General features: G+C 49.5%; 13 protein-coding genes and 1 non-coding gene across 14 annotated transcripts; 7 read left to right on the top strand and 7 right to left on the bottom strand.

Annotated features, from left to right (window-relative positions):
• Positions 1–108: 108 nt before the first annotated feature.
• On the top strand, positions 109–2,670 carry CND01690 (expressed protein). The gene is made up of 2 exons (XM_570270.1): positions 109–294; positions 347–2,670. The coding sequence occupies exons 1-2, from the start codon at positions 174–176 to the stop codon at positions 2,602–2,604; spliced, it is 2,379 nt and encodes a 792-aa protein (XP_570270.1). The 5' UTR covers positions 109–173; the 3' UTR covers positions 2,605–2,670.
• Positions 2,660–5,621, bottom strand: CND01680 (mismatch repair-related protein, putative). The gene is made up of 8 exons (XM_024656977.1): positions 5,227–5,621; positions 4,832–5,178; positions 4,648–4,779; positions 4,584–4,599; positions 4,405–4,530; positions 4,239–4,357; positions 3,022–4,186; positions 2,660–2,964 (listed from the first exon to the last, which is right to left on the bottom strand). The coding sequence occupies exons 1-8, from the start codon at positions 5,522–5,524 to the stop codon at positions 2,729–2,731; spliced, it is 2,439 nt and encodes an 812-aa protein (XP_024512678.1). The 5' UTR covers positions 5,525–5,621; the 3' UTR covers positions 2,660–2,728.
• Positions 5,622–5,727: 106 nt separating this feature from the next.
• Positions 5,728–7,097, top strand: CND01670 (geranylgeranyltransferase beta subunit, putative). Its single transcript, XM_570274.2, has 6 exons — positions 5,728–5,856; positions 5,936–6,086; positions 6,139–6,255; positions 6,307–6,665; positions 6,712–6,810; positions 6,855–7,097. The coding sequence occupies exons 1-6, from the start codon at positions 5,785–5,787 to the stop codon at positions 7,056–7,058; spliced, it is 1,002 nt and encodes a 333-aa protein (XP_570274.1). The 5' UTR covers positions 5,728–5,784; the 3' UTR covers positions 7,059–7,097.
• Positions 7,064–8,381, bottom strand: CND01660 (hypothetical protein). The gene is made up of 7 exons (XM_570276.1): positions 8,330–8,381; positions 8,207–8,235; positions 8,101–8,151; positions 7,918–8,044; positions 7,741–7,865; positions 7,388–7,690; positions 7,064–7,335 (listed from the first exon to the last, which is right to left on the bottom strand). The coding sequence occupies exons 1-7, from the start codon at positions 8,349–8,351 to the stop codon at positions 7,123–7,125; spliced, it is 870 nt and encodes a 289-aa protein (XP_570276.1). The 5' UTR covers positions 8,352–8,381; the 3' UTR covers positions 7,064–7,122.
• A 216-nt stretch (positions 8,382–8,597) lies between these two features.
• On the top strand, positions 8,598–10,761 carry CND01650 (conserved hypothetical protein). Its single transcript, XM_024656976.1, has 8 exons — positions 8,598–8,825; positions 8,885–8,953; positions 9,007–9,189; positions 9,253–9,334; positions 9,396–9,500; positions 9,574–9,732; positions 9,794–9,842; positions 9,893–10,761. Exons 1-5 carry the CDS (start codon positions 8,679–8,681, stop codon positions 9,488–9,490), a joined length of 576 nt encoding a protein of 191 aa, XP_024512720.1. The 5' UTR covers positions 8,598–8,678; the 3' UTR covers positions 9,491–9,500; positions 9,574–9,732; positions 9,794–9,842; positions 9,893–10,761.
• Positions 9,845–11,997, bottom strand: CND01640 (expressed protein). Its single transcript, XM_024656975.1, has 7 exons — positions 11,754–11,997; positions 11,555–11,585; positions 11,366–11,472; positions 11,282–11,302; positions 10,986–11,214; positions 10,599–10,754; positions 9,845–10,543 (listed from the first exon to the last, which is right to left on the bottom strand). The coding sequence occupies exons 1-7, from the start codon at positions 11,926–11,928 to the stop codon at positions 9,988–9,990; spliced, it is 1,275 nt and encodes a 424-aa protein (XP_024512719.1). The 5' UTR covers positions 11,929–11,997; the 3' UTR covers positions 9,845–9,987.
• Positions 11,998–12,079: 82 nt separating this feature from the next.
• Positions 12,080–14,617, bottom strand: CND01630 (hypothetical protein). The gene is made up of 4 exons (XM_024656974.1): positions 14,459–14,617; positions 12,939–14,403; positions 12,273–12,849; positions 12,080–12,224 (listed from the first exon to the last, which is right to left on the bottom strand). The coding sequence occupies exons 2-4, from the start codon at positions 14,365–14,367 to the stop codon at positions 12,143–12,145; spliced, it is 2,088 nt and encodes a 695-aa protein (XP_024512788.1). The 5' UTR covers positions 14,368–14,403; positions 14,459–14,617; the 3' UTR covers positions 12,080–12,142.
• A 762-nt stretch (positions 14,618–15,379) lies between these two features.
• On the top strand, positions 15,380–16,976 carry CND01620 (hypothetical protein). Its single transcript, XM_570277.1, has 4 exons — positions 15,380–15,782; positions 15,834–16,054; positions 16,107–16,165; positions 16,217–16,976. Exons 1-4 carry the CDS (start codon positions 15,427–15,429, stop codon positions 16,802–16,804), a joined length of 1,224 nt encoding a protein of 407 aa, XP_570277.1. The 5' UTR covers positions 15,380–15,426; the 3' UTR covers positions 16,805–16,976.
• An 87-nt stretch (positions 16,977–17,063) lies between these two features.
• Positions 17,064–17,171, bottom strand: CND01610. The gene has a single exon. It is a non-coding gene; the product is annotated as a tRNA-Lys (tRNA).
• Positions 17,172–17,327: 156 nt separating this feature from the next.
• Positions 17,328–18,778, top strand: CND01600 (hypothetical protein). The gene is made up of 2 exons (XM_570653.2): positions 17,328–17,683; positions 17,764–18,778. The coding sequence occupies exons 1-2, from the start codon at positions 17,527–17,529 to the stop codon at positions 18,603–18,605; spliced, it is 999 nt and encodes a 332-aa protein (XP_570653.1). The 5' UTR covers positions 17,328–17,526; the 3' UTR covers positions 18,606–18,778.
• On the bottom strand, positions 18,722–20,434 carry CND01590 (regulation of amino acid metabolism-related protein, putative). The gene is made up of 4 exons (XM_570278.2): positions 20,181–20,434; positions 19,664–20,123; positions 19,075–19,608; positions 18,722–19,025 (listed from the first exon to the last, which is right to left on the bottom strand). The coding sequence occupies exons 1-4, from the start codon at positions 20,406–20,408 to the stop codon at positions 18,799–18,801; spliced, it is 1,449 nt and encodes a 482-aa protein (XP_570278.2). The 5' UTR covers positions 20,409–20,434; the 3' UTR covers positions 18,722–18,798.
• A 173-nt stretch (positions 20,435–20,607) lies between these two features.
• Positions 20,608–21,806, top strand: CND01580 (hypothetical protein). Its single transcript, XM_024656973.1, has 5 exons — positions 20,608–20,655; positions 20,703–20,958; positions 21,012–21,164; positions 21,238–21,344; positions 21,407–21,806. The coding sequence occupies exons 1-5, from the start codon at positions 20,624–20,626 to the stop codon at positions 21,630–21,632; spliced, it is 774 nt and encodes a 257-aa protein (XP_024512792.1). The 5' UTR covers positions 20,608–20,623; the 3' UTR covers positions 21,633–21,806.
• CND01570 (succinate-semialdehyde dehydrogenase, putative) lies at positions 21,781–23,939 on the bottom strand. The gene is made up of 7 exons (XM_570279.2): positions 23,680–23,939; positions 23,529–23,622; positions 22,989–23,476; positions 22,482–22,931; positions 22,317–22,424; positions 22,045–22,253; positions 21,781–21,987 (listed from the first exon to the last, which is right to left on the bottom strand). Exons 1-7 carry the CDS (start codon positions 23,893–23,895, stop codon positions 21,867–21,869), a joined length of 1,686 nt encoding a protein of 561 aa, XP_570279.1. The 5' UTR covers positions 23,896–23,939; the 3' UTR covers positions 21,781–21,866.
• A 212-nt stretch (positions 23,940–24,151) lies between these two features.
• CND01560 (Gamma-glutamyltranspeptidase 1 precursor, putative) lies at positions 24,152–27,021 on the top strand. The gene is made up of 10 exons (XM_570280.2): positions 24,152–24,594; positions 24,654–25,083; positions 25,160–25,263; positions 25,323–25,541; positions 25,618–25,929; positions 26,020–26,136; positions 26,213–26,279; positions 26,389–26,467; positions 26,528–26,844; positions 26,901–27,021. The coding sequence occupies exons 1-10, from the start codon at positions 24,184–24,186 to the stop codon at positions 26,978–26,980; spliced, it is 2,136 nt and encodes a 711-aa protein (XP_570280.2). The 5' UTR covers positions 24,152–24,183; the 3' UTR covers positions 26,981–27,021.
• Positions 27,022–27,030: the final 9 nt, after the last annotated feature.

Raw genomic sequence — 27,030 nt, 5'->3', positions numbered from 1 at the left:
ACGAGGAGAAACGCCGATGCGTGACGTGGAATTTTTATACCATCATCTCTTCTCCTCGACGACAACGACACAACAAGCAACAACGATCCGACAAAACAAGCCAGACATGGCGCCGAAGCACATTGAGGTAGCCAAAACCACCTCTGACATACTCAAAACTGCGCGCAAAACTAATGCCATTCAGAGCACGCTGTAATCCAGCGAATTTGTTGCAGAGACGGCATGCTGTTTTAGCCCTGCGAAAGGCTCGCACACCTCTTCTGTCATCGGTGCAGCTTATTCAAGAGCCTATACGTAAGTTCACTCGTTATGCGTGTCTTCCTTCGCAAGGCTTATTCCATCACAGGCAACGATGTCATGTATCAGACTCGGCTCAGCTCTACTACTTCCCTTCTCTCGCCTTTCACCTCCTTCTTTTCTCGGGTGCGAAAAAGTCAGACGCCGGAAACTGCGGCCGAAGACTTTGCAAATGCTCTTCAAACGCGGTCGTTCGAAGCAATGAGCAAGGCGTATTACATGGTTGTCAATGATCCTATCCCTTCCAACCTTCTGTCGGAAGAGCAGCTACTGGGTGCCATGAAAGCATTGGCGGAAAGCACGACCAAGACCCCCAAGGCCCTTCGATTACTGCGAAGAATCTATGAAGATTTCCCCACTAGATTTGGATATCCAGTGAGGCGAGATCATAAACATGTGGTATTTCAAGGACTGGTGAATTGTGGGATGGTCAGAGAAGCTTTAGAGATAGCCCTGTCCATGGATAAGAAGGATGTGAATTGGAGATTGATGTTGCGCGCTGCAGTTGATGCCGATATCGCTCTTAGCGACATCGTTATTCAACGATTCCGAGAAACGACTCCACTCAATCAAGAAGACTACATTCTGCTTCTTCGGATCATTCGTTCTCATCCAAGTCAAAACAAAAAGCGTCTTGAGCCTCTTCTAGCTGAGATGGAGCAAAAGGGTGTTACCCTTAATCAAAATATCCAGGCCGAAGTCATGCAAGTGCACATTGCTTATGGCGAGCTTGAGAAAGCTAAGCAGATCATGGAAAAATGGGACTTCTTCACTTTAGAAGGCGTTGGACCTCGTATGTGGGATGCTCAAGTCCAATATTACATCGCTGTCCACGATCTCTCCAAACTTCAGACCACCGTCCTCAGCATGCGTGATGCAGGCCTTACTGTCCAACAGAACGCCATTCTCGCCTTGGCTCTTGAGCAACTCGACCAATTCATCGACTCAAAGTCCAAAGTCTTATACTCGGACGTTATTGCAGCGATCCATGCAGCCGAACAAATGGCTGGGACGGAACCGGGTTCAAAAGTATGGGCAGAGGTGATCAGACATTACCTTCAGAATGTCAAGCACCGAGAAGCATTGGAAGTGGCCATGCATCTGTACGAAGAATGTCAAGGCAGAGGTGTGACTCTCGACGTTGAGCTCACACGAACCCTTATCATTCCTCTGTGCTCATCGCGTAAACAAACCCGACTTGACGATGCCCTTCGAATCTACGATCAGTACATGTCTCTTGCCTCAAGTGCCGAACTTGAGAGTGAAAATACGCGTCTGCGTTTTGCAGAAGTGTACGAAAAACTCCTTGTTGCTTGTGCTCGCACCCAGCCCCCGCCTATGGCTTCAGTCATCCGGTTGCTTGACGACATGCGCACACTTTCACTGGATTTCACCCCTACCAACTTAATTTCTCTCCTCATTCTTCTCATGCGTGCTTCGCCTGATCACATATCTGCTTATAACGTTTATTCACATTTCCATGCGCTCAACCCCAACGCAATCGATCGCGCCGGCTTTTCAGCCATTCTTACCACATTCCTGAACCTAAGCTGGAAGCATTCGCCCCTTACTCCTCCGGACTTGTTTATCAGTATGATGAAAGACATGGATCGAGCTGGTTACTCTCCTTCTCCTTATATTTTATCGTCCTTGCTCAAACAGTATGGTCAACTTGCCACCCGTGCTCGAAGAGGAAACACTGTCGAGTCAGAAGAAAGCATTAATGGTATTACTAAGGCCATTCGCGATGTTCACACACTAGTCAAACTCGATCCTCTCATATCTCCCGATATACCTCTTCTGACGGCTCTTATGGACGCCTATGGCCGCGTAGGCGCCTTTTTCGAGGCGTTCGAAGTATGGGATGAGCTCGTCCAACGTCGAGCACGTGAGCCTCGCGAAACGGTGCAAGAAGTCTACGGCGCTGCGATCAATGTGATGCTGGACACCTGCGGCTGGAGTTATTCGCTTGGCAAGGCGCGCAAATCGTGGGGATGGGCAAGACGATGGGGTCTGGTTTGGGAGAAGAAACAATGGGATGGGTGGATAGAGTGTCTATGCAGATGTGGGGAAGTGGAAGAAGCTGGTCATGTCGTGTTGGAAGAAATGGGGAGCGGTGCCATACCACCGCCTGATAAAGAGACTGTGAGGCTTTTGTACAAATTCGGTAGAAAGCAAAGGGAGAGGGGGAGGAATGTGGCAGGAATTGATCGACTAATGGTGAGGGTGAGAGAGCGCTGGCCACAATGGGTAGAAGAATTGAGCAATGAAAGAGGCTCGACCAGGATGAACAAAAGTACGGAGTAGCAACACCAATCACTTGATGTACAGTACAATAATCACATACCATGCATACAACAGGAATGATTTATTTATACAGCTGTCTCGCTTGCTCTGCAGATGACGGTGGATTGAACTTATAGTAACTGGACTACTCATCATTCTCGCCGTCCATATTGCCTTCGTACGTTTTGTTTCGAAGATTATCCCAGTTTATCTTCCGCTTGGCTTTAGTGACGGGCTTGTCTTGCTGTTCATTCAAAATGACAAGTGGTACCATCGATGGCCGTCCATGGGCGCACATGAATGGAAATCTTGTCTGGGATAGCTGCTGTATAAGGCGGTCGCATTGATCATGCGATAGGCGATCCTCAAACATGATGGCACCTATTGGGATAAACGATCAGCACGAGTGATAGCGGTGGAATATGGATGAAAGTGTACCTCGGCATGCTTTTGAATTTGCTAGCTCCAGCATCTCACGGGGCATAAACCTCATCAGTCTGCCCCAGTCTCCCCCATATCCCTCGGTGTCCCCACCTTCGTTATCTTCCATTGCTTTGCCTTCGAGATTTTCGACAAGAACGGTTATTTCGCTCGCATGTTCCGCCACGATTGGTAAATAACCTCTTACAAGTCTTGTCATTTCTGAACCTTCCTTTCTACCCAGTCTGCTCAACAGACTTAAAGGAACGGTTTCGACTTTGACTTGAATATACTCCCCATGAGAAAGTCCAGGAGGCATGGTGAGGCGAATGCCCCATCTCTTGAACAATGACAGTACCCAAGGCTGGGAGAGGATCTGGGCTTCCGCTTGAGTGAGAATAATCATCGGTCGAGTCTTAGCGAGCTCCGCCACCAACAAATCATCTTTTGCAAACCCTTCACAAAGTTCCAGAAGAACTTTCTCCACTGCCACCCGCTCATCAGCGGCGTGTTGATCGATCAAAGCCAAGGTCGTCAAATTAATATTGGTACTAAGGACGACAGCGATGAATTTTCGATCAACTTGACCTAGAACAGTTGCATTAGAGAGGGATGATTTCGAGATTTGCACATCGGTAGTGAACGGAAATGGAGAAGGTAATGACACCGGATTAGTAGGCTCATATGAGCAGCCAGCCATAGACGCTACGTCATCGCCTGTAAAGTCGTGTTCATGATCCGTTGTTCGAAAAGTATGGGGGGATAGAGGAAAAACACCAGTATTCAATTTGGCCAAGAGATCGTCGATCCACTTGGATTTTCTAGTGCCTCTTTCGCTAATACGAGGCGTAATAGTCTTCTCGGGAGACATCAGTCGTCGCCGTTTCGTGGAATCCGGCGCTTCCTCTGATAAATGGGATGCAACTCTCTTCGGACTATCCTTTGAAGGAAGAGCAAGCGACATGGGTCGAGGAACAGGCGTATTGGTGCGCAAAGAAGACAGTGACAGAGGCGATGGCCTCCCGAGTGCAGATGCAAGGCGGCCAACGGGTTGAGAAACATGCGATACAGGACGTTTGGTAGGGCTTGACATCGAAGAGGGGGTATGTGCTGGGCCAAATCCATTTCGACGAAGGAATTCGTCTACAACAGCCAATAACATTGTCTTCAGAGACTCGATATCCTTAGCGCAGGAGAATTCAGCGAACACCCAACAGATGAAGAATCCGACTGACCTTGTATCCCAGAACACCTTTCTGAGGCTCATAGGAAACGTCTAATTCACCGGCCGACAAAGTTACGTTCAGTACATATACAGGATATCTTTCAAGTCTTCTAGGAGAACGTCGCCCAGCTGCTGTGACATGAGCGAAATAAAGTACCAATGAATTTAATGCTTACAAGGGTGATAATCTTCATCCTCGTCATGCTGACCGGCAGATGCTAGATTAGCGAATTTGCTACTGGCGAACTTCTTAGCAATCGCCGTATGTACATCTCCGCGATCGATTGGATAGTTATTGATATCTGCAGCCGGTCAGTCGGTAAAATGCAAAACATCATGACAAGACAAAATTCACAAAGATGTTGATGAGCCTGTCACTGTGTCAGCATCGGTTTGGTAACGTTTTAGCGGCATCTTACTTTTGAGACATCTCCCGAGATACTGATAAAACCGTCCACTTTTCTTTTCCCAGCGGTTACTTTAATCTTTTGGACGCTCTGAACAAGGGCGCCTCCGTATAGGGTTTTGAACACGTCCAACGCAGAATCAGACTAAGTTAAAAGTAAGTCATGAATAGCAAGTGCCGTCCATTTGTTGACTTACCGCATTGATACTCATGATTCGTTTCAAGCCCCCAGTAGTCGTAGTCTTCTCCTCCCATAATACCCATCGGACGCCTGGATTTCCTAGTGCTAGCGTTTCAACAACCTTTTTCAATTGGCTCATTAAAAGCGTGCTACTTGTCGCCGCCAGCTCTTCTCTTCTAACGGGGATGGTACGAAAGATCTCGCGAACTACAACTGTAGTACCTTGGCCGCCTGCAATATGCCTATCAGGATTGGGGCCTTCGAATAGTGTTTTCGAATGTCTGAGAATTTTGGTATAAACTGGAAACGAAGCTCTGCGTGTAGTAATATCTAGAAGGGAAAGTGAAGCTATAGATGCTAAGGCTGTGGCAATGTTCAGTATTCATTAGGGCTTTATACAGATCAACTTACCTTCTCCACGGAATCCGTAAGATCCTACTGGCCCCAATCCTCCCTCGTGTATTTCTTTACTCGTCCTAAACCTCTTTCCTATCTTTGCTAGCCCATTCTTGCTGATACCGGTGCCGTTATCCTCCACTCTCAGAGTTTCATTCCCTTTGGCCAAGTTCACATAGCATTCGATTTTGGTAGCTTCAGCATCCAAAGAATTTTGAAGTAGCTCAGAGAAAATCTGGGCGAGGCTGGGGAGGATGATGGAAGAGCGGAGAGTTGTGGATGTGGGGCGAGGCAATGGTAATATATTTGGCATCTTGCTACTTCTAGCAGCGCGCAGAGATCCAAAAGGAACTCATGGGTACTGGTCTAGTTGTGGTATACCTTGTATTTTGATCTGAATGGAATATTATGATTAAGAGAAAGGTTCTTTCTTGACAAAAGCAATACTGATAGGGTGGATGACCTCCACTTTTGGTTGCCTCGGCTCGTCCGTCATAACCAACGAACATATCCTTCGTTGAGCGCCATCATCTGATACATCTCTTCATTCCCATAACTGACGATCCGGCCACCATGTCCCTAGCCGCCACCTCGCAGCCTCTTAATAAGTCCTTGCATATCAAGTATATCCAAGATCTTGACAAGGTGTGTCGCCCTCGTTCGGGGCTAACCATTCTTACATATCTTCCCCACATACAATGCTGATCAACTCTCTCAATGACAGAAAAAGGACTTGGCCTACTATATAACCTCTCATCTTCGGCTCAACGGGATCTACTGGGGACTCACTGCCTTATATATGCTAGGGCAGCCAGAAGCGCTTGACCGGGAAGGTGTCATTGAGTATGTGCTGTCCTGCTGGGACGATGAGACTGGTACGTTGGTCATTTCAACAAGTCGAAGTATTATATAGCTGACATCGGTCAGGTACCTTTGGACCGCATCCTGGTCACGATGGTCACATCTTGGCCACGCTTTCGGGAATCCAGGTTTTGCTCATGGAAGACGCTCTTGATCGGGCGGATATTGAGCGTATCATTTCTTGTATGTTTTATAACTTCTTTTCATGTTGGCTATTCCTAAGTTCATGTGCAGTCCTTCTCAAACTTGTTAATCCCGACGGCTCCGTATCTGGCGACAAATGGGGAGAGTCAGACACTCGTTTTTCTTATATTCTGCTCTCCTGCCTTTCCCTCCTCGGTCGTCTTTCAAGCCTTACAGACGAACAAATAGAAGGCATCACCGAAAATATTCGAAAGTGCATGAACTTCGATGGAGGATTCGGCCTTAGTCCGGGCACAGAGAGCCATTCAGGACAAGTTTGGGTCTGCACAGCAGCACTAACCATCCTGGATCGACTGGACCTCGTGGACCGAGATTTGTTAGGAGCGTGGTTGTCGGAAAGACAGCTACCTAATGGAGGTCTTAACGGAAGGCCAGAGAAGCTCGAGGACGTAAGTCACACCATTCTACCAACGAGACACTGACTGATTGTCGTAGGTATGTTATTCTTGGTGGTGTCTCGCCTCATTATCCATAATCGGCAAAATCCACTGGGTCAACGCGGATAAATTAATTAACTTCATATTGAGCGCCCAGGTAAGAGAGCCCATCATTTATTTATCAAATGTTGACATTTATAGGATCTTGATGACGGAGGCATAGGAGACAGGCCGGGGGATTGGGTCGACGTCTTCCATACCATCTTTGGAGTTGCCGGCCTCTCTCTCCTGGGCTACCCAGATCTACGAGATATTGACCCTGTCTACTGCATGCCTGCAGACTTGATAAGTCGTCTTGGTTTGCGTAGACCCTACTCAGTCTTGCCTCGTCGATCTGCACAATAGACATCCATATTCTACATCATGCATAATTCCGCTATACCCCCCAGCCTACATATACATCAACTATCTATTGCACCCCACTGTCACCCCCAGGGGCTGAAGCATGTTCTTGAGGGCGGCCGGCCGGTGTCTCTGTACCAGAAGGCACGGAAGAACCCATGGCCATAGATGCTTGCCCTGCTTGTGTGGCAGCCAGACGTTGACGTTTACGTTCGGCCTCAGCTTCCTTCTCAGCGTCAATCTCAGCGACAATTTTTTCGATATCAGATTGCTCAAGGGCCTATTATCATATCAGCTTAGTCCAGCTAAGTTCGCTTCGAATAAATACTCACTTTAACAACACCATATGACTCCATCACAGTAATCTCAATGTTCTTCGCACCAGTTTGCACAACTTCTAACAGACTCTTCACTGTTAATTTAATTGCCTGTTCTCTCTCAAGGTCTTCCACATAGTTCTTCTCTAAGAATTCCCTGACAGTCTTGGATGCTCTTCCGATAGAACAAGCTTTCCAGGCAGAGTAGATACCGCTTGGTTCGGTAGAGTACAGTCGGGGAATAGTGTCATGTGGGTCAAACCCGACAATCAAAGCGGATATACCGAATGGTCGGACACCACCTGATTGAGTGTATCGCTATGGAATCTAATCAGACGAGATGTGCGAAACAAAACCAAACAGCGCACCTGTTGAATACCAGCGATGTGCTTGGTGATGTATTCAATGCTGACGGGGTCCTCTACAGTCAGTCGGTGTGATTGACACTCAATTCTCGCCTTGTCAATCAAGATACGACCATCCGCAGTAAGACCTACAGACGTCATTAATTATTAAACCAGGGTTTTGAAAACAACCCGACCTACCAGCAAAAGCCACGCAAACATGATCATCCAGCATGGCAACCTTTCGGACCGTTCGAGGATCTTGAAGTTGAAGAGTTGATTTCTTCTCCACACCGAGGACCACACATGATTTACCACGGACACCAACCTGAAATCGCCAGGGGTTAGTTGTTGGTTTACAGTGGGAGATTGAAGATAACTGACGGCGCATGTTCCTCGTCGCACGGCTTCAAGAGCGTATTCTACTTGGAAAAGCTATATGTTCTATCAGCGGAACCTTCTGGGATCGCAGACACGTTAACAAACTTACATGTCCGTCAGGAGAAAAGACAGTAAGAGCTAAAGGAACACTGTCAGCGATGTTTCTGAGTTTAGAGCTCGACAGGATGCCAGAGAGAGATGTAGCCTTATTCCCTGCTTGGCCCCTACTTACCTCGGTCGTAAGAGCGAGACATTATGAGTGAATTAAGTGAGGAAAGATGTCTACTGATTGAGAATACAGCTCTTTGCACGAATGGGATTCGCCTCGGAACGCGCGTTGCTTCGTCACCGTCGAAGTACGATTGTTAGGCACGCCTGACTTCTCGGATGCCTAGTTTTGAGGGTACATCCACCGGGGTGTCCCGATCCGCACGGAGAGGTGGAGGCTTCCCTCTGTTTTTGAAAGACGGCGACCCACTCGAGCACTCACCTTGCATTGATTTCGTCAATTCCAGCCTTTCATCGTTCTGTCTCCTAATAGACGTTATCCATTCGTTAATTCGGTCCCACAATCGTCGGTTATGTCATCACCATCGTTGCTTCTGCCCGGTCAACCCTTACCGGCCCAACTTATCACCCCGCCCCTACCGAAATGCGGAAAAGGTTGTTATGAGCGCAACGGTCAAATCTTGGCTAGTGTTGTGGGAAGACCACGGAGAGACGGTGCTGTGAGCCATGTTCAAGATCCGTTGTCGTGTACTGTATAGTGCTGATAGATTCTATGCAGGTTGTCAGCGTTATAGGGAGGGAGGAAACCGTCGGTACAGTCGATGTAGACTCCATCGTGATCGGCGTTGTAAGTGTCCCCGCCTGACTACGACTGTGAAATATCACTCATGCAAATCTCAGATTTCTAGATTGACACCTCAACAGGCACATATGACTCTTACAACTTTGAGCGATCGTCCCCTTCCCGAATCTTCAGAAGATTTCACGGGCCTGATTCGAATTGCGGACATTAGGTTAACAGAAAGAGACAAGGTGAAAATGGGTGAATGTTTCAGATTAGGCGATATTGTTAAGGCGAAGGTGGTGAGTTTTTCTCAATCTTTGAATCTCACGGGAGCGACCGCGCTGAAAGATTCAATGTTATAGCTAAGTTTAGGTGATGCAAGGAGCTACTATTTGTCAACCGCAGCGGACGAGCTGGGCGTCGTATATGCGAAATCAGAAGCTGGTACGTTTGTTGACTGCATTTTCTTTCTTTTTCAAATCATTTACTGATCAATGACGTACAGGTAATCCCTTATTGCCGGTTAGCTATCAGGAAATGGAGGACGAAGTGACTGGGAAAAAGGAGAAGAGAAAAGTTGCGAAGCCTGAAGGAATATAATGTACTGATGGTGAGTTTACACATCGTAAACCATTATCTCGTGTCTCATTACTGACTGGTAATGTCTGTATCACATATCACAGGTTGATGGCGATGTATCCTTCTCCCTTATTATGTCATTCTGTATCAGCCAACATGTTCTTCAACCGTTTGAGGTATTTGCATCGTTTTTGACTCGATACAACTAGGCTGTATCTAATTTTGAAGACAATGATTAGTTGGGTTGAGGCTTATATCCTATAGTAAGTAACCGCCTATGAGGTTCTTCCAAGCTAGCGAGATGTTCAAGCTGATTCATTTAAGAGGTCCATCACGTGTCACGTATAGTTCACATTTTTTAACGCATGACAAGGTCTGGAAACCATATACATGAGTAAAAGTATCTGTTCTGACAATGACTAGGCAAAATCTTCCATCATGACCGACCAAAGCTTCTCAGTTCCATTTGACATACTAATCCCTAATATTATCCATCTTTGACCCGACCCACCTGGACTCTAGCGCTTCAGTCTGACCACAGGTTCACCATATGTCCTAGGTCTAGCTCCTGGCAGCCAAATCGTCGGTGTGGCAGGTACGAAATGGATCTCCCAAGCTTCCCTATTCTCGCCGTTCTTAAGTTCAAACTCCCTCATTCTTCGCCTTCTTTCCCGTTTTCTCATTCTTATTCGCTCACTTCTCCTAATCTCCCTTTCCCGTTTAGGCAAGTACATGTCACCCTTTCTGGCTTGCCTTTCCTTCTCATCTTCGCTTCCGTATCCAAAATCATCATCCGATGCGGTTTCGCTGTCGCTCCACTCCGAGGCATGGGAATAGCCACGCGTACTGTGTGATGGCCCAATAGGCGGTGGGATGACCTTCTTGCCGTTCTGGGCGGCATATACCCTGATACCTCGTGGGGCAAAGAACGCAACAGCCCAGGAAGCGAGAAGAGAATGTACGGCTTCAGAAAGGATAGGGTCGGGACCAGTGTGTTGGCCTCTGGCTTGTCGAGTGAGCGAATGAGATGCGCCATGGAGGGCCTCTCGAGCAAAGTCTTCGATGAATTTCATCCTGAGACAGTGTTAGTGGGATGATGGATATCATTGCAATGATGTTTTGAACTTACCAATCTTGCTCATTGACATCCCTGCTAACGAGCTCAGGAGGAAGATGCAGCTGGTGAGGATGGTTGAGCAACTTGGCCGAAAAGGAAAAGGCTTCGAAAGGTTCGTAGCGGTAATAAGAGTCATGTTGAGCGGGAGGGCGGTCAAAGCATGGTGGCCTATGACGAAGAAAAAACAATCATAAGCATGCATTCTGCATCGCGACATGATCGTCCCCATTCCATCGACTCTGGCCCCCCCAAAATAAAAATGAAAATAGTGGGTAGCAGACGCCGGGGCGCTTGCCTTCCCTCTTCTCCGATTTTCCCTCGGGAATATCTCAGAATCCTTTCGGGTCATTCCGATCACTTTTCTTTGAAACCAAGTAGTAATTTCTCCAGCCTACGTACTGATCAGGTCTATTGGTAGCGGTCTCCGACACCAAGGTACTAGTCTGTGAGCCAGACTGATTTGGGTACCCGTAAGTACTTCCACCGATCGCAGAAGGCTGGGTAGTTCGTGGCACGGCGCGGGTACGAGGTTGTGCAAGAGGGGCAGGCGGTTCTTGAAGTGGTTGGACAGCAGGGGCAGGAGGGTTTGCTCCTGCAGCTACAATGGGCCGACCCCAGCCGTCCCATCCTGTGGTGATGGGAAATTGATTGAACATTTTTCCCTTCCTGATTAACAATGTTGCGGTTTTACTCACCTTCAGGCAAGGTGGGTGGTACTGCAAATGCGCAGCTGTCAGTATGGACTCTCCATACAACCCATCACTCTATTCTTTACTTACACATTCGCCCATACTGATCGAATCCTTCTTGTCCTGGACGAGCAATGAACGGCAGGCCGAATGGCATTGGAGGCAGGGCAGAGGGGTCAGGAGGTCGATACGGTTGGCTACGGTACGCATGTCAGTTTGATCTCTCGTATATGCGTGCGAGGACACAAGCAACCAAGGCGAAAAAAGAGGTCTGCATACCTGGAGCCCACACCGCCCGGCCCCGCAAAATCTACTTAACAATGGGCACATCAATACACATTCACTTTTCATTTTCATCGCCTTTCCTCTCACTCCAATCCACGCCACATGCCACATTCAGTGCGTTTACTCCCCCGCGGCCCCTCTCATTCTATGTATGCACGCCTGCCACACTACAACCCAGGACCCATCTGCGCACCTCTTCCAAGTTGATCTCTTCCAAACCACCCTCTTGGCAAGTTGCCGACGCCGGGCATGCCAGGCATGATGCCGGGGATGGGGGCGGCCATTGGCATGCCCATACCCATCGGCATGCCCATTGTGCCCATGGGGTAGCCGGACATCATCGGGTTGAGCATCATCGGGTTGAACATCTGGTGCGGGATGGTCGGTGGGCGAACGCCGACGAGTGGTGGTGGTCTAGGGAATAGTTGGGGGCGGGGGAGGGGGAGGGGGGGCCTGGGATATATATGTAACGACAGGAACAAAGGATGCGTATCAGCTTTGAGACTGTGTTGAGCCAAAGGACCTCTTCGGGGAAAAGGGGGTTCCTTCCGCCCAAAGCCCCCCGGAACCAGAAACAGCCACTCACCCCCCACGTCCCGTCTTCTCACTCAGCCGCTCCCTCGCCTGCCGCCCAATCTCAGTCGGAGCAGGCGGATATGCATACCTGTAGGGCAGTCAGCGTCCATCCTCCACACAGCCATGCAACACTCACCTCTCGCTCTTCGGTGGCGGCAGTGCCCCGACAGGCCGGTAAGGCGCCGAGTTTGCCAGCTTGTCCCGTTTTTCCCGCTCCTTCTTCTCCCTCTTCTCCCGCCGCGTCCGCTCCTTGTCTGTCTCTCCTGGCGATTCGGTGGTCTCCACATGCTCTCCAGCGTCATGCCCGGTATTCAAATCTACTTCGTTGACATTGGTATGATCACGCCAGCGAGCGTGCAGATGTTCATTTCCATGACTATCCTTGTCAAGCTGAGCCGATAAAGTCATGATCGTCTTGGGACTCGTAAGAGCTGTGGCTTCCATAGCAACCGTTGTGCGCTCGAGAGTGGACGGAGGAGGCGCTGTCGACGGGGGTAAAGCGTTAGGAGGTGGGCCAGTACTTGAAGCGGCCGCGGTCACGGCAACGGTAGTAGCTGGAGGTAGCTCAGTTGCTGCCACTGCTTGAGCAGGAGCCGTAGTCACTTCCACAGTGGTAGAAGGCACAGGCGCTGGAGCGGCGGGAACTGTAGGAGGCGACAAAGACTTTTTCTGAGAAGGCGCCGGCGATCTTTTCATCAAAGCTTGGTAATCAACTACGTACATTCCTTGTTCTCAGCATTTCTCTGTTTCTCAAAAGAGATGGCAGTAAAAGAAAAAAGAATGGAAAAAGGGGGATACATACCCATTGGAATCGGACGGATCCCAGCTTTAGTTCCGGACATTCTCCCGCTACTAGCCGTAAGCGCGACTGATCTTGCGCCCCTGATTCCTTTGGTCGTGGGACCACCGGCAGTAGTTGCAGCGGTGTCGACATCGGCTTCCTCTACGCTCTGAGGTAGAAGGGGGTAGGAAACTGTTTCCACTGTCGTGGTTTCTACAGTTCTCGTCTTTGGCGGCGGAGGAGATGATTTACTACCGAAAAAATGGCACTTCATAGTGACTGGCGTGTTCGGTGCACTAGGGAGTGGAGATAGTGACGCAAGAGACTTTGGCCTTGATTTGACAGACTTGGGCTTGGTAGAAGGCGGCGGCGGCGGCGGCGGAGGATGTGCAGGAGCTTCTTCTTCCAGGATATTTTCGACGTAACGACTACCGGTCTCGGAAACCTTTGGTGGACTAGCAGGTCGACGCTTGGAGGTTCTGGTAGTCGTAACCACCTTTGTCTCTTCCACTATCTCCTCTTCCGGTTCCCCTTCTACACCTTGTTCTCCGGCTGTCGGAGCCACTGGAGGGAGAGGCGCGGTGGTAGGCTTGGTACTGTGAAGTCTGAAAAGCCGGGATCTGGTAGATGGCGACGGGCTCGGCGGTGCGGCAGGGCTAGTGACGATTGTGGACGCTTGCGTCGTGGTGGGAGGGACGGTGGCTGGTACTACGAGAGGTGAAGACTTTTCTGCAGTAGTCTCTTTTACCGTTCCTTCTATGACAGTAGGTGCGGGTAGGACAGCCGCGATAACTGGTGGGGAAAGGGGCGCAGGCGCAGCGACTGCCTGAGGAATGGTGACGTTGACGATCACTTCGGGGTGATGGTGTGAATATCTCGAACGATGGGAAGATGTAAGGGAGGGAGGTATGATAGAAGGGACCTTTACGCTTGGTCGCCTGTTTACGGGTTTTACAGAAGGGGCCTTGCTAGGACGGGCTTTGACGCTTGGTACAACCGTAGTGGGAGGCGCAGCAATGGAAGAGGCACTTGGAGCAGCGGGTACGACTTCTACTACTTGTGCAGGAGCGGACGTTGTAGCGAGGATACTTTTTGTCCTCGTGATATGTGAAATAGTTGCGGCTGCACTAGGAGCCTCGACACTTGCAGCTCTACTTTTTGCGTTGGTGCTTGCTTTTGCACTTGCAATGACTGGCGGTGCAACGAGTTCAGGAGCAACTTTGACTTGCGCTTCAACAATCTTTTCCTCTTTCAACTCGTCCACCTGCTTCTCTTCAATGGTCCCTTTAACAGTCTCGCCAGGACTGACAGAGCGAACGTAATGGGAATGATGGTGATGGTGCTCGTGGTCGTGATGATGACGCTGCGAGGGAGGATGCGAGGCTACTTCCGTTGGGGGCTCATATGAATGGAGCGCAGAGGGCGGTGGAGGGGTCTTTGCCTTTGCCATCTTGCACAATGATAAGGAAGGCTTGAGGGACAGAGTCTGAAAGGGACGTGAGTATGGGAAATTGACAATGGAATACGGTGGGTCTGCTTACCTCGGCTGATATCTGTAGCAAATGACTAGTGGTTGGAGGTGATTCCTTTGTAAAAAATGTCAGGCTATTATAGTGAGCATAATGAGTGAGGTGATATCAGAATGGCAGAAAAGGCATGCCAAGTGGCCAGATTGGATTGATTTTTTTTTTGATTTTTACTTGTCGAACTACACAGTCACATTGCCTTTGTCCAAAGGCACTCACACCCGCCTCCAAGCTCCAGGTAGCATACAGAGTGAGATCGTGCTCCATCGTCCGCGCTGATCACGGCGTCTGCATGTGTTAAGAAGAATGCATAGTCGACAGAGTGGTCCTGGAAGAATTTCTATTGTTCGCTGTTTCGTTTCATGACCGGTGTAATGATGTGATGGCTGACGGTTAGTTCCCGTCCTTTGCGCAGGAAGTTGCTCTTTTCAATCTCCAGTGTTGTCTGAGCGACCGACTTTGAAGTGTATGCCGGACCAATGGATAAAATATATATTTCGGCAAATGCAAGGAAGCACGTACGACGGTGTATCGTCATAAACAAAGGACTAAAAATGAAAGCCCCTTAAAAACTCCCATTTATACAAGGGGAAGCTCATATCAAAATTACCCGATATGGTAATTCTCGGCATGTCCCTCGCTATCTATCACCTATCGTTGATCCATTAAATTATCCACCGAAAGACATGACAGATCATGGCAGTAGCTAAAAATTGGACAAACCTGTGCATGCATGAACAACTTGTGCGTCACGTCCACTAATAAGACCACCTCCCCGTCTTGCAACTGGAGAGGGAGTATGACGGCAGTGACGAGTGACTCAAAGGCGCTTGCGCAAAACGGGATGCATAGTTCCAGCAAACAGCAAAAGGTGGTGCAGTGACATCATCGCATCCCACTGCATCCACATCTATTTAATCCTGCTCCATGCCAACTCTCACTTCTTCAACGATTCACCCCGCAACACCATACCAACAGCTAACATGGACCCTACCACCCAAGCACGTCCCGCAGATGACTTTTTCAAATCCACAGAGCCATCGCATGCTGTCCCTGCTCCAGTCCCCACTCCCGCAGACATCAACAACCAGCGACAGCAGCAGCAGCAACAGCAACAAAATTCTGCACCAGAGGCAACTGGCATTCGTCAAAGGGTGAATAAGCTTTCGCACTCTGTCGAGGACGCTGCAAGCCACCCTGCTGTCCAAAACGCCAAACAAGTCGCTGTCAACCAGACCAGAGGTCTTCGAGAGAGGCTGGGAAAGAGCCCGACCATTATGAAACTGGAGAGGCGTACTGGCATCGACAGGGTCGCCCTTGTAGGTGGTGGCGTTCTGCTGTAAGCATTAACCCATACGTGGATGATCACTGTGCTGATCAAATATCTCAGATACATTCTCCTCATCCCTGTCAACATCTTCCATCTCGCACTTCCCACTACCCAGCTGTTGACAGTTCTTCCTGCTGCCTACCTTTCAGCCCAAGTGCTCGACTCTTCCGAAAGTAGTGCCAATGACGAAAAGGTTAAGTCTCTGCTTTCCTTCTTTGTGGTTCTCGGCTGCATCCAAACTCTTGAGAGCTTGATGGCCGGATTTTTAGAAAAGAGAATTCGTGAGTAGATTCATGGCAACATCACATCTATAGACATTGACGAGACAACCAGCCCAATATTACACTGTGAAGCTCTTGTTCCTTGCCTATTTGCTTCACCCGAAGACTCAGGTAAGTACATAGCCTTGTTCGCTTGGTATATCTATTAATCATTTTTAACAGGGCGCAAAGAAGATCCACGAATCTGTCTTCCGCCCCTTAATCAAGAACCGCGACAGCCCTTTGTCCCCAGCCAAAGTTTATCCCAGCTCCACGTCTAAAACCGATGCCAGCGCTACCGGATCTACCAACGATTCAGTCCCCTCTCGCGGCGAAGGCACTGGCACACCACCCACAAGCAGATCATCCAACTCCAACATCGCCTCCAGCCCTATTCACTCTAACAACCCTTTCACATCCGACGACTCTTCTCCCAAGGCGGTCCCCCAAACTACCTCTGCTACCAGCCCTCCCGATTTTGACCGTAACTTTGGCGCTCTTTCTTCTACTTTTGCCTCCAGCTCTGGCTCTGAGAATGTTACCGGTCACCAAGCACCTACCCTTGCTCAGTTGCAGGCCACCACTGGAAGCGCCGCTGCCGACTCTTCTTTCCCTCCTCCCCGAGTGCAGGCCCAGCAAGCTCTTGCTCATGCCGTGCAGGACAGCGGCGTTGACACCACCGAGCCTATTGACCCTTCCAGGGGGGACGGTAATGTGACAATGGCAGATGCGGAGGGTCAAAATTTCAGGGTCGTTAATGAACTCCATTAATGGGCTTTCCATTTGAGAAGCTTCTTGCATTACAAGGTCAAAATGACTATTTAACGAACTTTGAATTTCCAAGATTGAAAATAAATGACTGTAGCCCCTAGCTCAGGTGGCATCTTGCTAGCCGCTCTTGCATGTAAATATGTACACGAAAATGCATTTGCTCATCTTGTTACTCGTTTTCTTGTCTTGCCATTTTACATACTGCTCCAACCTTGATGCTTGTATTGCCAAACGTTTACGAATAAAAAGCAAAAAAGAAAGCCTCCGGCGGGGCTCGAACCCGCAACCGCACGATTGAGATGATGGCCCGTAACCGGTTCAAGCAGACTCTAAGAGTCGTGCGCGCTACCGATTGCGCCACGGGGGCTTCTTGATGCTGTCTGAATCAAGGCATTAATTAGATTCTGTAACTGTAAAGGTCGTGTCATTTATTGACATCCTTAATAATAATAAAGAGACGCGTCGTGCAGTGGCGGACGGAGAAAATACTGGGCTTCGTTGAAATACGTAGTAAGCAGCAGCCAGCAACTCAATTTGACTCCCTAAAGACACAAGTTTCTCCCTTCTATCGTTTCTTACCTTCCCGATAGAGTCGCACATCGTGACTATTTCTGTGTCAATCCGGCTCCCAGGCTTCTTACAGCTTGACGGTTCCCGCTCCGTCGCGTCCGATCCTGTTCATTGCTGGCATCAGCCTACGACCCTCTCTTGCGAAACAACCAATGAACCGCTCCAGTGTGATCGTCGACGACGACGATGAGGATGATGAATTTGCGGGGATTGAGAGTATAACGGCTAGTCAGTGGGTCAGAGACCCAATCGTCAATCGACATGGTGGACCAAGCAGTAGTAGCAAGCATTCTTCACAAGATGCTACAGGTGAGTCTCTTGCAGCCTTATTGCCTGCCCTCTTTTTCACCCTCTAACAATAGCTGACGAGGAATTTGCTTATTTCGTAGAACGGCGACAGTTCCAAACTCCCGAACTCTCACATTTCAACACCTCGGACCCGGTCTCACTTCCTGTCCCACAAACTCCATGTAGTTCGCCCCGTCAATCACATCCGTCGACTCCTATCAGCTGGTCTCCTTCCCCTCCTCCTTTACCATCGCGGATACGCAAGGCTTTCCCGGGAGCCATAGAAGACAAAGAGAATGTGCCTCCTTCGTCCGGGTCGACAGAGCGGGCTAGCAAGGGAAGTTTGGGAAAGAGTAAACGACGTAGGATGGTGATAGATTCGGAGGATGAAGAAGTGATAACCGCCCAGAAGCAGAGAAACGATAAGGGGAAGGGGAAGGAACCAGAAGTCATTGAGATACTCGATGAGTCGATGCCAGATGAAAGATGGATAGGGCATGTCGATTACAACCCGACTGAGGATTATTATGACCCGTATGACGAACCTTACGATAATTATGATCCCCTGCCTTTCAACAACCAAGATCCTGTCTCTACATCCCCGCGGCCGCTGGGTGATATACCCCACATTGATCCGATCCAGCACCCTCCAGACGGACCGGTAGCAGCGACATCTGTCCTCGGGACCATGGACTATCCTCTCACCATGATTTCAGACCTCGATGATCGGCTACAAGAGTTCTATACCACGCACTTTCGCAGAGGTGCCGATAAAGATATCAACAGCGCTTTGAAAAATCCTAGGGCGGCTGGTGATGATGATGAGAGCGGTACGAGGGGGGGAAAGGCCAAGAAGGCTACCTCGTTCAGAAAAAAATCTTGGCCGCGGAGGGGATGGAATAACACTAGCTCCAGAAGCAGAAGCAAAGCGAAGAAGAAGTAGGAGTAGAGAGTAATAGCGTTGGTTGTACAGTATTCACCGTATCATTGTATAATCCTTCATTTCATGCGCTGTGATTTGGTCGAACACGCAAAACCCGCAACCCGTATATTGTCTATCCAAAGGCCCAAAAATGCATAGATGATGGCACCAGGCCGGTACAGATAATGCAACCCCTTATAAGCAATATAAGCCATCACTTCTTCCCCTTTCTCCCCTTTCCCGAATCCTTCTTCTCATCCAAAAACCCACCAATCTCTAAAGCATCTCTAGCAACTTTACTGATATGTTTGAACCTATCAGCACCCAACTTGTGCCCGCCATACCATCTCGTGACAATGATCATCACGTTCTCAAGTTCTAAAATTTCCAAAAGATGGCGTAATCTTCCGCCCGCCTGTGACTCTCCATCGTCATCATAATCTATCCAGACATATCAGTTTTGACCGGTCAAATGACTGACTCAACGTACCAGTGTTGTAGACTTTCCCTGCTGTTCCACCCACATCTTTGGCAATTCGATAAGCATAGATGGCTGGATGAGCTGCTCTAGCTACTCTCTTATCTCCCAAGAGCTCGTGCACTACTAATGGAACATCTCGTTCATCGGTCACTTTGACTGCTCGTCCAACAAACACCGATTTTCTATCCACAACCTCTTCCGACACCCATACTTTTAGTCCGTGATCCTTGCCAGCCTCGATTCGGAGCATTGCTTCTGTTGGTGGCGTATCGCTTGCTGTACGTGTGTAGGAGAACATTGGTCTAGGAGAGAGACGTCGGGAATAGCCGGCATCTTCGTTATCAGAAGCTTCAGGAGAATTTGACACGGAGACAGTGATTTGGGGGTTACGCTGAGCTTCACGGGCGGCTCCAGATGCGAGTTGCTGGGAATACCATGTGCGAGCTAAAGACTGGACGTGGGTCAATCCCTCGAAAACACAGACATCGCCAGGGTTGAAGGGAGCGCCATCGGAAGATATGTAGGTGCGGGTGATATTGCCGACTGCGTCGATATAACTATCAGCGATCGCATCAAGAGCCAAAGGGGTGGATCTCACACAATCCACTATCTATGGCGAAACTGCCCAGATATCGTCCCAAAAGTTGAAGCTGCGGTGGGCTTGAATTTGGATAAGTTGGAGGCAAGCTAACTAATATCCGCATAATAGGAGCTTTGTGAGGCATGAGGGTCGGATCTACTCCCTCCAGGGTATCTCCTTCCTCCCACACTGGTAGACTGACTTCATAGCGAATCCGTTCTCCAGGGGTAAAACCAATTTCCGCATTCCAAACAGCGTCCGTCCACTGCTGCGAGCCTCTTCTTTCAGAATTGGGGATATCAGCGAGTTGAGAGCTTCTTGAGGGAGGCCTGGATGTAAACGCAAGCCTAACCGATTCATCACCGTAGATTGACAGAAGAGCTTCGAGTTCATAACCAATTGCAGCGAGGTTAGGGTCGTTCTCGAAATTTTCTTCCGATAGAAGATGTTCGATGAACTGGGTGGTGAGAGGAGTTGACTACGTTCTTAGCGTCCGTCTGACGCATACAAAGGTCCCTATCTGTGGGTTACACACCTTTAAGAGGGTTCCATGGGGATCACGTAATGGTTCTGGGGCACTGCGCCGCTGCGATTCGAGGTGTTCGGGACCGGAAGGGAGCTTGAGGCTGGCGAGAGCGTCCGCCAGAGAGTCTGCGTACTGAGCCATCGAGGGGCGGAGTGAGGCGATGTGCCTATGTAAGAAAGGGATTGGTGGACGTTGGAGGAATGGAGTTAGGAAAGGGCGTGCTCTTCTTGTGAGCATGCTCTGTATGAGAGTGAGAGTTGAGCGAGAGTCTTTATTTTCCGATGAACCTGACGCGAATCAATTCCATGACGATATCGGCGACGGGCCGGGCCAAGGAACCCGCCACGTGTCTTTCGCGTGCGGAGAGTGGAGGCAGCCTTAGTCCCCCTCCTTGAACAAGCCATATTCCATCGATGTCGGCTATCACCAGCTCACACAACGACGCACCAGACATGGCCACAGATCCATACACAGACCTCAAACGGTAAGCACCACCATAGTCTCATACACACATGCTCATGCCCCACCCAGCGAGGTAGAAGCGTCTCTGTCTACCATACATTCTCTCACACAGAATCACCCCGATATATTCCGCAAGTCATCCTCGCCAGAGATCGTCCAGGCTCAGGATGAACTACGCGGAACACTCTCCATGCTCGAGACGGATGTGGAAGATCTGGAGGAGAGTGTACGGGTAGTAGAGGATATGGGCGAGCGATGGGGTCTAGGCACAAATGAAGTGCACAAAAGGAGGGACTTTGCACAAAGAGTGAAGAGAGAGGTGGAAGTGAGTCGACAATGTGTTTGAACCTGCATGGCCGCCCTGCTGACTACCGCCAGAGCTTACGGCATAAAGTATATCATCTTGGGCCATCAAATTCTAAAGGTAAAGGAAAGGACGGTGCTTCTGGGCGTTACCGCGATGAGCCTGCAGATCTCGAGAGAGGGTACGACGAAGACGAGGTACGGAGATGGGAAGCACAAGAACAAGAAGTAAGCTCTTAATACTTTCTTTTTCCTTTTCTGTTATCCTGCTCTCCAAGTTTTATCTCATACACGATTATAGATGTTGGTCAAGAAGCAAGACGATACTTTGGGCATTATATCAGGCACCCTCCATACTCTGGCAAGCCAAGCGGGTCTTATAGGGCATGAAGTGCATGAACAAAATGAGTATGTCGAGGGTATTGTTTCTTAGTTGGAAGCCAAATTAGCTTATTGGTATTTGTCGTCAGGATGCTCGATGATCTCTCGACCAGGGTAGAACATACAGATTCAAAGTTGAGAAAGGTTCAACGAACGATGGGAGACTTTATCCGGCGTAATGAAGGTGAGTCCTTGGAATTCCAATGTTACCGAAAAGATCTGCTCACAGCGAGGGCAGAAACAAAGAGTGGATGGTGTATATTGATATTAATCATTGTTCTCATGATCTTACTGTTACTTGTAATTATCACATGAACACGCTCGTGGCATGTCATGTTTATCAGTTGGATTTTAAATTACAAGCTCTGTTGTATAGTTATGCACCAAGGTGCAGATAAATATCTTGTATATCGCGATTCACTACACCATTCTGCCCCATGGCCATTCACATTCCTACAAAATTGACCTGCATAGGTTATTATTATTACACGCTGTTGAGTTTTGGAATAGTTCCAGTAGCTTCTTTTATACATTCCCCCCTTTCTTCTTTTACTTTGGCATGTTGTGCAATGAAGTGCCGACGGCTACAAGCTTGGTGATGGTGTACTCCTCCGTACCTTGTCGACCGCCTTCCTTGCCATAACCAGACTCCTTGATACCACCAAAGGGACTATCGATTTAGGTTTGTCAGGGCATTTTCGAGATAAAAAGGAAAAAGAAAACTTACATGACGGCTTGAGAGATCATACCGGTGTTGGCACCGACCATACCGGTCTCAAGGGCCTCGGCAACCCTCCAGATCCTGTCAGAGTCCCTGGAGAAGAAGTAGCCAGCAAGACCGACTTCGGCACGGTTGGCCCTCGCCACAACTTCCTCTTCAGAAGAGAATCGGAAGAGAGCTGCAACGGGACCGAAAGTCTCCTCGGTAGCGATCAACTTGATAATATAAAGAGTTAGCATGATCAACAGTTTTTTGGGTATAGACCACAAGAAACTTACGCATTCGTCGCTGACATTGGTGAGGACGGTGGGGATGTATTCGGTACCATTTCCTCGCTTGCCACCAACGAGAACCTTGGCGCCCTTCTTGATAGCATCTTGGACGTGCTGAGGTAGATGAATTAGCAGTGGCCCACAATTTTAAAGGGATAATGAACGACTCACCTCCTCCACCTTGTCGGCCTGCCGAGAATGGATCAAAGGACCGTGGGTAACACCTTCTCCGAAACCGGGACCGACCTTGAATTCGGCGACTTTCTCGGCGAGCTTCTTTGCAAATTCGTCATAGATGGCTTCGTGGACGTAGATTCTGTTGGCACAGACGCAAGTCTGACCTGAACCTCGGAACTTGGAAGCGATGGTACCGGCAACGGCGGTAGGGATGTCGGCGTCTTCAAAGACAATGAGAGGAGCGTTACCACCGAGCTCGAGAGACATCTTCTTGAGGGTTGAAGAGCACTGAGAAGCAAGGATCTTGCCGACTCGGGTTGAACCAGTGAAGGAGACCTTGTGGACGGCAGGGTTGGTACAGAGTTCCTTGCCGACATCCTGGAGGTTGGCGTCAGTGGTGATGACGTTGATGACGCCGTCGGGAATGCCGGCTCGTCGGGCAAGCTGCAAGAAATCTTTTAGTCCAGAGCCTTTCAAAGGTATAAAAAGTACAAGACTTACCTCGATGATGGCAAGAGTAGTGAAGGGAGTCTCGGAAGGAGTCTTGATGACAGAAGTGCATCCGACAGCGAGAGCGGGACCCATCTTCCTGGCAATCATAGCAGCGGGGAAGTTCCATGGGCAAAGCAAAGCAACAACACCGATGGGCTGCTTGATGGAAAAGTTCCTGGTACCGGGGACAGAGCAAGGAATGACGTCGCCATAGGTCCTGAGAGCCTCACCCGCGAACCATGAGAAGAAGGTACCGGCATAAGTGGCCTCGGCCATAGCGTCGTTCCAAGACTTGCCGTTCTCCCAAACGATCAAACGGGCGATGTCCTTGATAGAAGCCTGGTAGAGACGGTAGAGCTCGGAGAGCCAATTGGAACGCTGAACAGGGCTGGTGTTACGGAAAGTGGCAAAGGCCTTTTCGGCGACTTCGATAGCGTGACGAGTGTCCTCAACGGTCATCTCGGGGCAAGTACCGATGGTCTTGCCAGAGGCAGGGTCTATCCATGATCGATCAGTTGGATGCTTGTGATACGCTGACATTTTACTCACCGTTGACCTCGAAAGTCTTGCCGGATTGGGTACCGACATACTGGCCGTTGATGAAGCCCTTCTGGATGAAGAGAGAAGGGTCGTCGAGACCAAGCTGGATAATGCCAATGACGTCAGTAGAGCCAAAGAAGATGGGGCAAAGGCGACTTACGGGGTTCTCAGAGGTGACTTTGGGCCAGTTGGACATTGTTCGCGATCCGTTTGGTGCAAGAAGGCGGGGCGTGAGCTGAGGGCTGAAACGTTGGAGCTTTTTGGAGAGAGAGGCAGCAGCGATGAGGGTAGGTGTGGAAGTGTGCAGTCGTCGTGTGGCAGTTGTGAAGTGGCTGGATCTTTTGAGGGAAAGAGAAGTGGGCGATCTTATTGGCATGTCTTTTGTTGAGAGGAAAAGCTCGTAGAGTTTTAAATAACTTGGGGCGCTCCATTGTAGTCAGCAGGGGGAGATATCGAGGTGGATTCGGTTAACCTGCGTCGCTTACACGCAGCGGAATCAAATTAACCGATCACGATCCTGATGATTATTGATTGAATGATCTCCGAGCGGAGATGGCCGATCTCCCATCGCCGGGTGCCGACCCGACACGTTTTGAGTAGTCATCTTCCGTCGGCTGTCCATAATGTCTCCATTTCCCGCTTCCCTCCTCCCTCTGCCCTCGCTATGCCGCCCATTGCCGCTTCCCCGCCCAACCACGATGAGAACGCCCCGCTCCTTGCGTCCCCCTCCCTCGAAGCCGGTACCACAGGACCACCAACACCCTCCCCGCCATGGCAGTTTTGGAACCGTCCACCGTTCCGCCGCGTACATTTCGCTGACCATGACCAGTTTGTCTCCCCGGCCTCTGCCCATTCAGAAAGCGAATTAAGTGCGGATGGGAACGGGGGGTATGGCACCAATCCCAAATATCCTCGTCAACCGCTGCAGCAAGAAGAGAAGATGGGCCAATGGATGATGTACTGTCTATTAGTACTCGTCGGCATGGTTTTCGGAGCCCTATTCTCCAGGAACTGGTCTATAAAAGGGGATGCCGGGGATATGCCCATGGTACCTCCGGTGTGGACATTACCTCCTGTGCGTCTTGTGCTCCCAGCGGCTGATTTTATGCAAACCGTAACTAACAACTGCCTCAGCCCACCGGTCTCCCTAGGAACGACGCGTATCTTATCAACGCCACGACCGCTGCCGTCGCTTCTGAAGATGTCACCTGTTCCAATCTCGGTCTTTCCATCATGCAAGACAAGAATGGTTCGGCTGTCGATGCTGCCATCACTACAACTCTCTGTATCGGTCTCCTGAATGCTTTTTCTTCAGGTATCGGTGGAGGCGGCTTCATGGTTGTCCGCGTACCAGAGACGCACGAGGTAAAGGATCAAGCGCTACGTGATATTGGGTATGATGGTGAGCTGGAGGAAAGCCGAGTGGTTGCCTTGGACTTTAGAGAAACCTGCCCTTCGAACTGTGAGAAGGATACGTACGGGACTCACAAGGCGGGAAGGATGGCTGCGCAGGTCGGTGGTTTGGCTATCGGTGTTCCGGGAGAGCTTAGAGGATTAGAGGCTGGTATGTGTAATATTATCTTCAAACCATATTTTATGCTTTTTTTCTTTTCCGCTTATCGTTTATCGCACCCTCTCAGCGCATAAACTTTACGGGACTTTACCTTGGAAGGATGTAGTTATGCCTGTAGCGGAACTGGCCAAGGGATGGCGTGTATCCCGTGAACTTGCGAGGCGTCTTCGTGTAGGTGACATTCTTCTTCTTCTTTGCTAATACCACAGCTTGATCTGAGACCTCCATAGCTTTTTGGCGACTTTATGCTATCCTCACCCACTTGGTCTGCAGTATATGCTCCCCGCGGGCCCTTGCTTGTGGAGGGCGACTTTATCCAGAGGTTGAACTATGGCAAGACTTTGAAGAAGATTGCAGAAGAGGGCGCTAGTGCATTTTATCAGGGCGAGATTGCTGAGAGCAGCGTAAAGACGATTGCCAAGGCCGGCGGTGTCATGACTTTGGATGATGTGAGTTTCATTAATCGTTCATAATCATATATATACATTAATCGTTCCTGATATTGGGGGTTATACCCATCTATAGCTTCAATCATTTAAAGCGCTTTCTTACCCTGCGATCCACTCCACCTTCATGTCCAAAGAGATTTACACGACCTCTGCGCCTTCTTCCGGCGGGATCATGCTCGGTCTGCTCAACATCCTTGAGCCGCTGAATATTACTTCCAACAACGGTCTCAAAAACCCTCTCAACCTCCATCGTTTCATTGAGGCGCTCAAATTCGCTTTCGGAGCTAGATCCTGGGTGACGGATCCCGCTTTTGCCGAGGACAGGAAGAGGCTTGAGGAAGTTTATACCAAGGAATGGGCTAATGAGATTAGAGAAAAAATTACAGATGTGAGTCGATCGTTCGATCGTCCCCCTTTTCCCATGGAATTGTTTACCAACTGATTATTTTTTGGCGGGCGGGCGGGGGTGGGGAAACAGAATGAGACACACTCTGCCGATTATTACGGGCTTCAGTACGATACCCCTATCGACCACGGGACTACCCACCTTAGCGTTGTAGACAAATGGGGCGGAGCGGCAAGTGTTACCTCGACGGTGAGTCGTACCCGCTACCTAGCGCCAAAGCACTTTGAAAAAAGAAGAAAAAAAAAGAGATCTGACCAAAGTGTAGATCAATCTTATTTGGGGAAGCCACGTTATGGATCCTAAAACTGGTATCATCTTCAACGACGAGCAGGGTAAGTGGGACGTGGGGCGGGGGCTTTGGCTTGACCGCCGCCGCCGCCGCCAAAAAAAAGCAATAAGTGTTGTCGTCGGAACGCTGATTGAATCCCATTCGACCCATAGATGATTTCGCTGTCCCCGGCGCACCCGACGCATTCGGTTTATGGCCCAGTCCGTGGAACTACCCCGCGCCCGGCAAAAAGTAAGTCAACCCGTCCATCCCACCCTATCCCATCTTGCTAATTTGTTTTTTGATCCGCAGACCACTATCCTCCACATCCGCCTCCATCATCCTCAACCCCGCCACCGGCTCATCCCCTTCTCCCTCTTTATACGCCGTCGTCGGCGGTTCAGGCGGTTCCCGCATATTCCCGTCCGTCGCCCAAGTCTTGTTGAACCTCTTTTCAGGGCTTGGTATCTCCCAGTCGATCGAAGCGTACAGGGTGCATAACCAGATAGTGCCGGATCTGACTACTATGGAGGTGGGGCCGGAGGGGGTGGATGAAGAGGTTGTCAAGGGGTTGAAGGAGAGGGGTCATAAGATCGGGGAGTTTGACGTGAATATTGGTATTTCTGAAGGTGGGCTCTTTTCGAAAAGAGAAAAGAGAATATGAAGACTGATGTACGATTCACAGTGCAAGCGATTGTGCTAGAGGATGGACATATATTTGCGTCGAGCGATTCTAGAAAGAACGGTATAGCTGCGGGTTATTAATTTGAATCCAAGCATTTTGTATAGTCTGATTGAATGTTGGCATTTTTTTT

This window comes from Cryptococcus neoformans (genome assembly GCF_000091045.1).
Source record: "Cryptococcus neoformans var. neoformans JEC21 chromosome 4 sequence".
In the NCBI taxonomy this organism is placed as follows: domain Eukaryota; kingdom Fungi; phylum Basidiomycota; class Tremellomycetes; order Tremellales; family Cryptococcaceae; genus Cryptococcus; species Cryptococcus deneoformans.
The sequence above is the reverse complement of the archived record's forward strand: the minus strand, read 5'-3'. Positions and strand labels throughout refer to the sequence as shown.

Coding starts and splice junctions, on each gene's coding strand:
- CND01560 (XM_570280.2), top strand. CDS start 24,184: ATGCCGCCCATTGCCGCTTCCCCGCCCAACCACGATGAGAACGCCCCG. Junction 25,930..26,019: donor TTAGAGAAAAAATTACAGAT/GTGAGTCGATCG, acceptor GTGGGGAAACAG/AATGAGACACACTCTGCCGA. Junction 26,137..26,212: donor CGGCAAGTGTTACCTCGACG/GTGAGTCGTACC, acceptor ACCAAAGTGTAG/ATCAATCTTATTTGGGGAAG.
- CND01680 (XM_024656977.1), bottom strand. CDS start 5,524: ATGCCAAATATATTACCATTGCCTCGCCCCACATCCACAACTCTCCGC. Junction 5,179..5,226: donor TTACGGATTCCGTGGAGAAG/GTAAGTTGATCT, acceptor ACATTGCCACAG/CCTTAGCATCTATAGCTTCA. Junction 4,187..4,238: donor AAGGTGTTCTGGGATACAAG/GTCAGTCGGATT, acceptor TCCTGCGCTAAG/GATATCGAGTCTCTGAAGAC.
- CND01670 (XM_570274.2), top strand. CDS start 5,785: ATGTCCCTAGCCGCCACCTCGCAGCCTCTTAATAAGTCCTTGCATATC. Junction 6,087..6,138: donor CTGCTGGGACGATGAGACTG/GTACGTTGGTCA, acceptor GACATCGGTCAG/GTACCTTTGGACCGCATCCT. Junction 6,811..6,854: donor ACTTCATATTGAGCGCCCAG/GTAAGAGAGCCC, acceptor TGACATTTATAG/GATCTTGATGACGGAGGCAT.
- CND01690 (XM_570270.1), top strand. CDS start 174: ATGCCATTCAGAGCACGCTGTAATCCAGCGAATTTGTTGCAGAGACGG. Junction 295..346: donor GCTTATTCAAGAGCCTATAC/GTAAGTTCACTC, acceptor ATTCCATCACAG/GCAACGATGTCATGTATCAG.
- CND01590 (XM_570278.2), bottom strand. CDS start 20,408: ATGCTCACAAGAAGAGCACGCCCTTTCCTAACTCCATTCCTCCAACGT. Junction 20,124..20,180: donor CCCATGGAACCCTCTTAAAG/GTGTGTAACCCA, acceptor CTAAGAACGTAG/TCAACTCCTCTCACCACCCA. Junction 19,609..19,663: donor CGCCATAGATAGTGGATTGT/GTGAGATCCACC, acceptor ATATCGACGCAG/TCGGCAATATCACCCGCACC.
- CND01630 (XM_024656974.1), bottom strand. CDS start 14,367: ATGGCAAAGGCAAAGACCCCTCCACCGCCCTCTGCGCTCCATTCATAT. Junction 12,850..12,938: donor GATCCGTCCGATTCCAATGG/GTATGTATCCCC, acceptor GAATGTACGTAG/TTGATTACCAAGCTTTGATG. Junction 12,225..12,272: donor CCGCCACCGAAGAGCGAGAG/GTGAGTGTTGCA, acceptor ACTGCCCTACAG/GTATGCATATCCGCCTGCTC.
- CND01600 (XM_570653.2), top strand. CDS start 17,527: ATGAACCGCTCCAGTGTGATCGTCGACGACGACGATGAGGATGATGAA. Junction 17,684..17,763: donor TTCTTCACAAGATGCTACAG/GTGAGTCTCTTG, acceptor CTTATTTCGTAG/AACGGCGACAGTTCCAAACT.
- CND01640 (XM_024656975.1), bottom strand. CDS start 11,928: ATGTTCAACCCGATGATGCTCAACCCGATGATGTCCGGCTACCCCATG. Junction 11,586..11,753: donor AAGAGATCAACTTGGAAGAG/GTGCGCAGATGG, acceptor ATTGTTAAGTAG/ATTTTGCGGGGCCGGGCGGT. Junction 10,755..10,985: donor GCTACCAATAGACCTGATCA/GTACGTAGGCTG, acceptor TCTTCGTCATAG/GCCACCATGCTTTGACCGCC.
- CND01650 (XM_024656976.1), top strand. CDS start 8,679: ATGTCATCACCATCGTTGCTTCTGCCCGGTCAACCCTTACCGGCCCAA. Junction 8,954..9,006: donor ACTCCATCGTGATCGGCGTT/GTAAGTGTCCCC, acceptor TGCAAATCTCAG/ATTTCTAGATTGACACCTCA. Junction 9,190..9,252: donor ATATTGTTAAGGCGAAGGTG/GTGAGTTTTTCT, acceptor TCAATGTTATAG/CTAAGTTTAGGTGATGCAAG.
- CND01580 (XM_024656973.1), top strand. CDS start 20,624: ATGGCCACAGATCCATACACAGACCTCAAACG. Junction 21,165..21,237: donor GGGAAGCACAAGAACAAGAA/GTAAGCTCTTAA, acceptor ACACGATTATAG/ATGTTGGTCAAGAAGCAAGA. Junction 21,345..21,406: donor GAAGTGCATGAACAAAATGA/GTATGTCGAGGG, acceptor ATTTGTCGTCAG/GATGCTCGATGATCTCTCGA.
- CND01620 (XM_570277.1), top strand. CDS start 15,427: ATGGACCCTACCACCCAAGCACGTCCCGCAGATGACTTTTTCAAATCC. Junction 16,055..16,106: donor ATTTTTAGAAAAGAGAATTC/GTGAGTAGATTC, acceptor CGAGACAACCAG/CCCAATATTACACTGTGAAG. Junction 16,166..16,216: donor TGCTTCACCCGAAGACTCAG/GTAAGTACATAG, acceptor CATTTTTAACAG/GGCGCAAAGAAGATCCACGA.
- CND01660 (XM_570276.1), bottom strand. CDS start 8,351: ATGTCTCGCTCTTACGACCGAG. Junction 7,691..7,740: donor ACATCGCTGGTATTCAACAG/GTGCGCTGTTTG, acceptor TAGATTCCATAG/CGATACACTCAATCAGGTGG. Junction 7,336..7,387: donor AGTCATATGGTGTTGTTAAA/GTGAGTATTTAT, acceptor ATATGATAATAG/GCCCTTGAGCAATCTGATAT.
- CND01570 (XM_570279.2), bottom strand. CDS start 23,895: ATGCCAATAAGATCGCCCACTTCTCTTTCCCTCAAAAGATCCAGCCAC. Junction 23,623..23,679: donor AAGTCACCTCTGAGAACCCC/GTAAGTCGCCTT, acceptor GGCATTATCCAG/CTTGGTCTCGACGACCCTTC. Junction 23,477..23,528: donor CAAGACTTTCGAGGTCAACG/GTGAGTAAAATG, acceptor GATCATGGATAG/ACCCTGCCTCTGGCAAGACC.